Genomic DNA, 9,188 nt, shown 5'->3' with positions numbered 1-9,188 from the left:
TGCCTCGAGCACCCGGACTTGATTAGTAACTCATCCAGAGCGTAAGCGTAAGCTGTAGCTGAACCCTGGTTGTACTCAATGTTCATTCTTTCAGCAGCTTAAATCAAGCTGCTTCATTAGCTGGACACATCTGCAGGAGCTGCATTCGGGCAGCGCTTCAGTTCATGGCAAGTACGCCTTTCTCAGCCCACCAATGACCTGAAGCTTGGCATTTGTTTAACTGTGTACGGATGAGCAAGTGGCAGGATTACTGCAAAAACCTGTCACAGTATTAGACAAAAGCCCAGGCTGACCTGCCTGACTAATCAAGAATTTCTTACCTAGAGCATCCATGAATTTACACCGTGAAACAAAGCTCTTGTTCATTTAACCATTGATACTCCGCATACAATTGAAAAGCTAAAGAAAAATACAATTCTTCCCAAAACTGCACTCTTTGGAAGCATTACTGTTTAATACTTGACAGCTACTTATATTTTCAAGTAAATTAATTCTTTTCAGACAGAATTGTTTTACTTGATAAAAATAGCATGCTTTCATGATTTAAACAACTGCCTAAGTATATCTGGAAATACATGGTACGCTAGGGTTCACATCACACTGTTTGGAGCAGATGGCATGAACAACTTATAATACAGGGCAGTATTGTTCCACAGCACATCTTAATTTCTATTTCATTAGTATTTTACCCATTTTCTTTTTGGTCTAGCCTCACTCAACATTTTTGTTCTTTTCAATTGTAACAGCCTTTACACTCAAATTTAAAACCACGTCTCTGTCAGTCACAATTCTGTGATGAAACTTACTTGTAATAAAACCCAAGCATTTGACATGTAATTAATCCAAAATAAACATACCTGCTTCTGATCCTTTACACTCTTCCCTCTTTCCAACACTTTAGCAAAAAAGACATAAAAACTCTCCTCAATAGGCAAAAAGACAAACCTGGCCACCAGCGAACCAAGATTATTCACGATATCATATACACCTTAAAAACAAAAAGACACCAACACAGCAGCAATCTTTACATTTTTTTAGACACATTTTAATTCCAAGTCATTAACAATCACACAAATTCTAATTTAATATTTCCACCACACAAAGAGAAAACAAGAGGAATTTAGTGCAACATTAAAGCAGCATTCCCTAAAAGTCCGTCACAGCAACCACAGCTCAAAATTACAAGGTCTGCTCGTGGATAGCAAAGTCAGGACAAAAGCATCAACTACAGAGATGTGAATCTAGTAAAAGCACCGAGCCACGTTAAAAATTCTTACAGTAGAGGAAGTCAAAAGATCCTGATGAATTTCACTGAATGAGAACAGGAATGTAAGGATTTACTGACACAGGAGAAGAGAAAGAGATCTGTTTTTAGTGGGAGGTTCTTCTTTCTTTCTATTTTCATTGAAATGGAAAAGCAGTCCTACATAACATTTTACCACCTCTTCCATTCTCAGCAAGATACTGCTCCAAACCTGCTAAGACATCTCTATGTACATATGTACATGCAGACTACAGCCATTGAGAGCACACAAAGTCAGGTATACGGATAAGTGCTTTACATATGGAAATAATAGTGTAAGGTTCTGGCTGATTTCATAGGACTTAAAGTGTTGAGAAACATTAGTTTCAAGACTACAGGTATTTTTGTACTCATTGCTCTTTTAAAGACTATTCAAGCAAGAGGCAGCTCCGTTGTTCTGCAGTGGAGGAGGATCAGATGTGGATGCAGTCACTGGTAGCAAGCATATATACTCAGCATTTACGGGGGGAACATACTGCTGCCAGCAATTAAAAGCAATTGAAACTAGCCAAGAGACTTCCAACAGTGGGCCACCAATTACAGCCTATTTTCCTTCCCCAGGCTATAAAGACCTGAGGTAATGGCACCTCAGTCATCTGAACTGCTACCGCCATGCACTACTCTGTAAACACAACACATTCTTTTACAGAATGTAACTCAGTTATGAGATGCCATGCTACAAACAACAATGTTCTTGCTGTTAGCAGCTAACACGGATACAAAAAGGAAGACAGAAAACATCAGGAAAATTGAATTACAAAAACTTAAGACAGACAACTATAACACATTAGATATTAATAAAGTGTTTGGGGTTTTTTTAAAAAAGAAGATACATAGTATCACATATCCAACTGAAAGTTCTAATCCAAAGGGAAAAAAACATAAAATCCAGCATCTTAAACTGAATTATTTTCTAAATCTGTACCAATCATTCTCCAAAATGGATCTCAAAGTCACAAAGGCTTTGAAATCTTCTCTGAAAAAAGTCTTTTCCAAAACCATCTAAAGAGCTGTGACTAAGAGAACTGTGTCACCATTTCACAATATCACCACACTTACCCTGATCTCCAAAATTTAACACGTTCAAAAAAGTCATCACATATCTTTCACCTGTAAGTTCAAAATAAAGAACTTAAGAACAATTTCCTAAATCTTTCCTAATATTTAAATGTTCAGGCACTTCTAACATTAAGTATTCAAGAGACAAAGTCAAACAGGACAGTATCTACTTCAAAACACCCTCAGAACTTCATTCATGTTGGTAACATCTGCTGGCAACAACCTCTGAAGTCACAGGCCCACACCTTCCCAGCTTTCTCAACTTTAAGTCAATTTGGTAACCAGTATTCACTTCTAGCCCTTCTCCACCACAACTGCACGTCAAGCCTCACCTTCTGTCAAAATTTGTTTCAAGAAGGATTGTTTGAAGAAGCTCCACGTCAACCACGCTTCCTTCCAGTTAACAAAGCTCTGCAAAAAAAAAAAGTACGGAAATGTAACAAACATGATTAAATCTACAGAGTAGAAATAGAAAATACAGAGCCATGATGAGGAAAACCCACAGTGTCATAGCTACTATCAACTACTCTAAAGTACTGTTAAATTCAAGCACCAGTATCATTCTGATCTGGCACGGACGTTTTCCCTTGCTGAAGGTTACTGTTGTTGCAGATAAAGTATCCAAACAAAGTTTCAACAGAAAATAGTATTCAAAATTAGAGATGGGGAAAAAACCCCACGCTGTTTAGCATGCCATTACAACTTCCACCTTAATTGTAAATATAAATTGCTTACTGTTCTTCAAACTGTCCCCACAAGCCCTGCAACCAAGAACTGTCTTTATCTTTTCAATCTGCAAATCTTTTTTTCAAAACTTCTTATTCCTCACTGTCTCTTTTAGTTCCTTTTTTTGCCTCATCTTCCTTTGAGAGGATATCAGAGATATTTGATTATCTGCAGAATGCTGTGTAACACCATGTTTAGCTTGTGGAAAATCCTAAGTGCCAAAATTCATGGTGAAATGGTTCTGGCTGCTTTCCTGCCTCAGATGCTGTGACACCTGGTCATTCCCCTGCACACTGCAGGTGTTCTATCTTCAGTTAATGGCTTGAGCAAATACACTAAAAGGTAAGTCAGCAACGAGCCCATTAACAACAAAGAGGTCAAGTTTTGTAACATTTTTCTGACAAGGATTTTATTACAGATAAAGCCACTAACAGAATTTGCATGTTTGCGTTTTTTAATCAGTAATATCTTCTACGGCGCAGAGCATCCTCAAAACCACTCCATTAACTCCACTATTTGCAAGTAATTTTCAAAGCTCTCTCATGAGAGGCTTACAAAAGTCAAGAGATAAACCTCATCTAAACCTACCTCATCTTCCACCAAGCTAGGTAACAGAGCTTTCATTCTAGCAACTGGAAATGACTTCTTTGTTGCTTCAGGAGATCCCAGAAACATCACAAAATAAATTACATAGCACATCACCAGAACACTGGCATATAAAAGCTGGAGATATAGGGAAGGAGAGAGGAAAAAGAAAGTGATATAAAATTAACTTACAAATGCAGAATTACACGCTAGAATTACACACTAGTGTTCCAAATTCAGGGAGAAGAAATTGCAGTAAGTAGTCCTTACTCCTATCAAATTTTAAACTACGTGAAGCCTTTAAATTTACCTCCTAAGAATGCAGTTGACTTTTTTTTTTTCATCCGTAGGTTATCATAGCCCATTACTAACATTTACGTTTCCAGCATTTTTAGAATTATTATTTGAAGTCCAATTATAAAGCAATTATTCACTCAGTCAAAAATCAAGTTGACAGTGGAGCTACTGTCTACATGTCTTATGTCGATCAGCTATAAGCTACCTACTACAGCCACTGCAAAGACTCAACAACAATAACAACAACAAAAATAACCTAACATCCACACCTGAGGTAGATCCCATTTCTATTTCCTAAGTGAACTGACAGTGCACAGGCCACAGCCTTATATTTCAGGTGCCAATATATCCATTCTTCATTGGAGTAAAGAAAAAGTTTTACCCTGAGTACATTACACACGATTAGCACCTTCTTAGAAGGTGATACAGGTTGGTGGCACAGGCCATAGTTACATGTGATCATAATTCAAAGAATTCAAAGGCTATCGTTAATGCTGAAGCCAGATGACGAAATGTCCTCCAAGTAGCAGAATGTGCAACTCATTAAAAAAGAGGCAACATAAAGCTTATACAGAATAACATCATCTTATCTGCAAAACGTGCCTTCACAAACAGAAGGTGCTTTCTTGTTCATCCATTAAACTGCTCCGAGTCAAAATGCCAAGTCAATAATGAGTATCAGAAAAATATGAAATACAAGCACTAAACCCTCCCAGGAGCATTTTTTTCTCCCCTGGCCAAACTTAATTAGCAGGCTAGATGTCAAATGCAGCAGCAAATAAAAATTCAGATTAATCAGGAACTGACAGAAAGAAAGAGAACACAGGAAACTTACCTGAGCCAAGGAAAAAATGTAGAGGCCCCATTGAGGATAAAGCACTACTAAAATAACCGTCAAAATACACTTTGACACTACTGAAAGGCTTTCAGCAATTACCTTTAAGAAAGGGAGAGCAGAGGTTTGTTTTCTGCCAACTTAACCACATACACAAATTTAAACCACATTAGCTTCACACCCAGAATTTATGCAGGAACACAGGATTTTCAAAGTCAGGGTGACTTTATCAGAGTCTCTTTCTGCTGCGTTGGCCATCTTAGACTGTAATTTCTCTAAGTGTTCTGCTCTTGCATTTCCCAATTCTTCCATTGCACTTTCCCAGTCCTTTGTATGGGACACAAGGCAGACAATTTTTCTTGAGACAATCATGTTCTCAACTGTTTGTCTCAAAATTTCATACCAACAATCAACCAAAATGCAAAACTGTGGAAGCTGTGTACCTCTCACTCCAATTAAAACTGACGATTATGTCTTTAATTACCACTAAAGTGACAATTTCTAAATAAACCAACTTCCTTGCTTTAACAGGTACAAATTTGTACCTACGCAACTATGTCATACAGCACTAAACAGTACACACAGGTGTTTTTATATGCTTAAATACATGAAGAGCTAGTTCAGTTATCTGTTCTTCTCAATAGAGAAAGATAATTTCCCCTCACATGCATGCATGCCATGTACTTTACTTACCTTAAGTCTCACAAACAAGTGAACTTGTGCTAAAACCCAGAACGGTTCTCCCAGAAGCTCGATAATTGCAGAAAGACCAAATGCCACTACACCAGCCTGATAATGAGGAACCACAGAAGGATCAGGTACTTCAAGCAAGTGTAGCCAGACTAAGCCCAAGAAAACAGACCAAAAACCACCAAGAGGGACTCTAAAAAGTTAACATAAAACCAGATCAGTAGATATGTTACTTTAGGAGAAAGAATAAAAAAAAACAAACCAAACCAAACAAACCCAACAACAACCACCACCACCACCAAAACCCAAAGAAAATTAGATTAAAATTTCACACACTGCCACAGTAAGTTTTAAAAAAGAAAAAAAAAAAGGCTCCAAATAATTAATTTCTATTGTTACTATATGAAGAATACTTCTTTTTCGTAATCAACATCTTTAAGGTACTCTACAAGACACAGAATACATTTTTTACTTGTCTATTTTCTACTCAAGAGCCTAACATAAGGTCAACTACCTGCACTTCTTGTTCCCTGGGACCAAACAATTTTGATCCCCTATCAGCCTGCAGAACGTTGCAAACCCCTCACTGCTGCAATTTTTATATGCTGCAACTTTTATATGCTGCAGTTACCGGGGTTTGGCAGACAAGCTGGGTTGGATCTTGCTGAAACAGGTACCACCAACTGCCGGTCTCACTCTTCCAGAAACCACTGGTTCTCCAAAGAGCAACAGCAGAGTGAGCAGAAGAAAATGCATGCCTGCACCCCAGGTATGCCAGTTCACAGCACTCTGCTGTACCTCAGCAGCAACTTCGATTAGCAACTATAGGTAAAAAGCCCAGCAGGCACAGGGGTGCAGACGTGTGTGACCTTCTGTCAACACCACTTCAGGAACATGAAGCTTTGGGCAGAGTGTAGAAAGTTCTACGTCACTGCACCAGGATCTATTTGACCCTCCCATTATCAGATCCCTAAGGTATTTGACATCAAGCTCCTAAAATGTATTTCAGATCTTTCAAAAAAGTTAATCTTCATTTTAAGCTACACTTCTCTTTAATTTAAAAAGAAAAAGGTGCGCACAGTCATTGTTAATGCTACCATTTAATGCCCACTTGAAAGGCTGTCAAATAGCAGAAAACTGATTATAACACAGCACAGAGAACAGATCTATTACATTTAAAATATTAGTATTAAAATATTAGATTAAACAATCCCTCTTCTTTATACCAGGATGAGGACGACCATGCATAACCCCCATTCCCATGCAGGTCTAATTAAGAGCAGTGCAGTTCCAGGGAAGTCGGTAGGGTGCCCCAACAGAAGATTATTATTTTTTGTCATGCAGTGGTAGTTTCCCATCATATCAAGCAGTTAAACTTAATTCCCAACCCATGTAATTGTGGCTGCACAGCTGTTAGATTTGAGAGAGGGGGAAATAGCAGAGAGATGTATCCAGGAACCAGAAGGGAGAAACAAGTCATAAAATCCACTTAGCTGCAAAGTGTCACTATGCTCTGGCTGCAGCTCCATGCAGACCTTAAGCTATCTATTTCCTGCTATAAGCAGCCCTGCAGTTAAAATAAGTAGTCCTATTTACTCCCTGTTCCTTAATTCCAACTCTTTCTTTCGCCTTTTCGCATCTCTCCTACCCAACACAAATGTTTATGTTGCTACACCACTAAACTTTAAAAAAATAAAAAAATCAAGACATTGAAAAAAAAAAACGTTTGGGAGTGGAGGGGGGGATCTAAAGCAGCTTCACAAATGCACATCAAGTAATAAAAGGGCAAGACTAAAGCAGACAGTGGGGGGGAGGGAAATAAAGGACTAGGCATTTGTACAGCAATTATTTCCTTTAACACCTACAACATAAATGAAACTCCAGGCTAAGTGACAGAACAAATGGCTCCTGAGAACACCTTTCATGTGCACCTGAGAGCACATTTACTCCAAAAAGAGATCAAGTCTATGAATGCTAAGGCAACAGACTTGACCGACTTCCTACATCAGTGCTGAAACAAGACTAAGGCTACTAAATGCTCAGTGCTGAAATAATTACATCAACAAGTAAGTACTTGCTCTCATTTTATGAGCTCTCAGACAAGAATTAGAAATAAATTCTAAAGAAATAAATTTTAAAATGTATCTCACGTCAGCCACAATAGATTGATTGTTTTGGTCCAGTTTCGCTTTGTACTTCCACTCAAACAAGCTCTGCGAAATGCCTCCCTGGCTAGGAAGATAACTGTTGAATACAGTAGAGTCAGCCTAAAAGAGGTGAGAAGGAAGGAAAGAAAAAGTAAAATTATTTCTTTATACACTGCTTCTGAAATCTCTCTCACAGTAGCATCACTGATAGTGTTTATACAGGACCTCCTGACAGACAAATCTAACAGGCATGCAATGGTGATGTGAGGTAAGTTAACACTACCTCCTAAAAAAGGCAGGAAAGTAAGTAAATGCAATTATTCAAATGACAAAAATTAAGCATTCCATAAACAAAAAATGCAGTTGCAAAATTTATTGTACTGCAACAGCACATAATATGCAATTGTATCTAGCTTGTCCTCAGCAAGTTGATGTTTTAACGTGGAAAACTGGCCAGCAGTACCTCTGTTTCAGGCCAACAAAGAAACACAGCGATCAAACACTGTAAAACACTGAACAGTAAATTAAACCGCGTTATGCAAAGCGTATTAACCACACCCCCCACAGCCCGTAAACCCGGAGATCCTGCTCCCAACGCGCTGTCACAAAGCCCCCTTCAGTCGGGAGCCCTCACCTGACGCTGACCACGCCGAGCAGCTCTCTGGAAAGGTAGCGCAGAGTGAACGCGTTCAGCCCGAAGGTGACGGCCCGGAACAGCACCTGTGAAGGAAGCCGTACGAGAAACACCTGCGGGCCGAGCGGGGCTGAGGCGGCTCCCGCCGGGCACCGCGGAGGAGTAAGCAGGAGGGGAAAGGCGGCCCGGGGCGGCCCCGCACCTGCAGCAAGGCGCTGGAGGAGGCCAGCCGGGTGGCCTGGCCGAGTACGTCCTGAGAAGCCATCGCCGGCAGGAAGTGGCGCCGCCGTCGCGCCGCGATCTCGTCAGAGCAGTCGGGCCCGCCCTGGACTGCGGGCGGGAAACGGACAGGGGACACGGAACCCGCTGGGAGCGGGGCCTGGCGCTCCTCATTCTTAATGATACGGGATAAATGTGCCCGGCCTAGTAATGCTTTTGGCATCAATTATTAACGTGCAAAATAACCGGGCGCTCCGAGCTGCTCAGATGCTCAAACTATTCAGTGCCAGCTTTCTGCTTCACAAGCAGGTGTGAGAAATGAGACTCACTTCGTAATGTCAGTCATCATTTCGGTTTGTTATAAAGCAAAGGCAAAACAGCGCTGGGTGCGAGGGGGAGTCGCCTCACCGCAAGACTTGCACACCCACAGAAATTCGCAAAGGGTTTTTATTCTACTGAGGTATACATGTTCATTATTACTTCCTAGAAAAAGGTGGGCTTATGCAAATGATTTAACAAAATTAGTTTGCATATTCATTATCTTATATGTGCATATTCTCGTTGACTTTTTACTTGTGGTCTAGCCCTTATGTGTCAAGTCTCAGCTCCTGTTCAGAAATGCTGCTAAGCACATCTATCCAACACGAGTCATGATTTCTATTTCTTACAATTCCCCCTCTTTTTCTATCCTAT

General features: G+C 40.0%; 1 protein-coding gene across 1 annotated transcript; it reads right to left on the bottom strand.

Annotated features, from left to right (window-relative positions):
- Positions 1-857: 857 nt before the first annotated feature.
- Positions 858-8,541, bottom strand: RFT1 (RFT1 homolog (S. cerevisiae); the record flags this gene model as incomplete). Its single annotated transcript, XM_010188816.1, has 9 exons — positions 8,479-8,541; positions 8,277-8,362; positions 7,646-7,762; positions 5,499-5,688; positions 4,806-4,907; positions 3,677-3,811; positions 2,695-2,773; positions 2,363-2,413; positions 858-988 (listed from the first exon to the last, which is right to left on the bottom strand). Coding segments are annotated over exons 1-9 (954 nt in total), but the record flags the coding sequence as incomplete, so codon positions are not given.
- Between the last annotated feature and the right edge of the window lie 647 nt (positions 8,542-9,188).

Source organism: Mesitornis unicolor, unplaced genomic scaffold, assembly GCF_000695765.1.
Source record: "Mesitornis unicolor isolate BGI_N332 unplaced genomic scaffold, ASM69576v1 scaffold26707, whole genome shotgun sequence".
In the NCBI taxonomy this organism is placed as follows: Eukaryota; Metazoa; Chordata; class Aves; order Mesitornithiformes; family Mesitornithidae; genus Mesitornis; species Mesitornis unicolor.
This window is presented reverse-complemented; position numbering and strand designations above follow the sequence as displayed.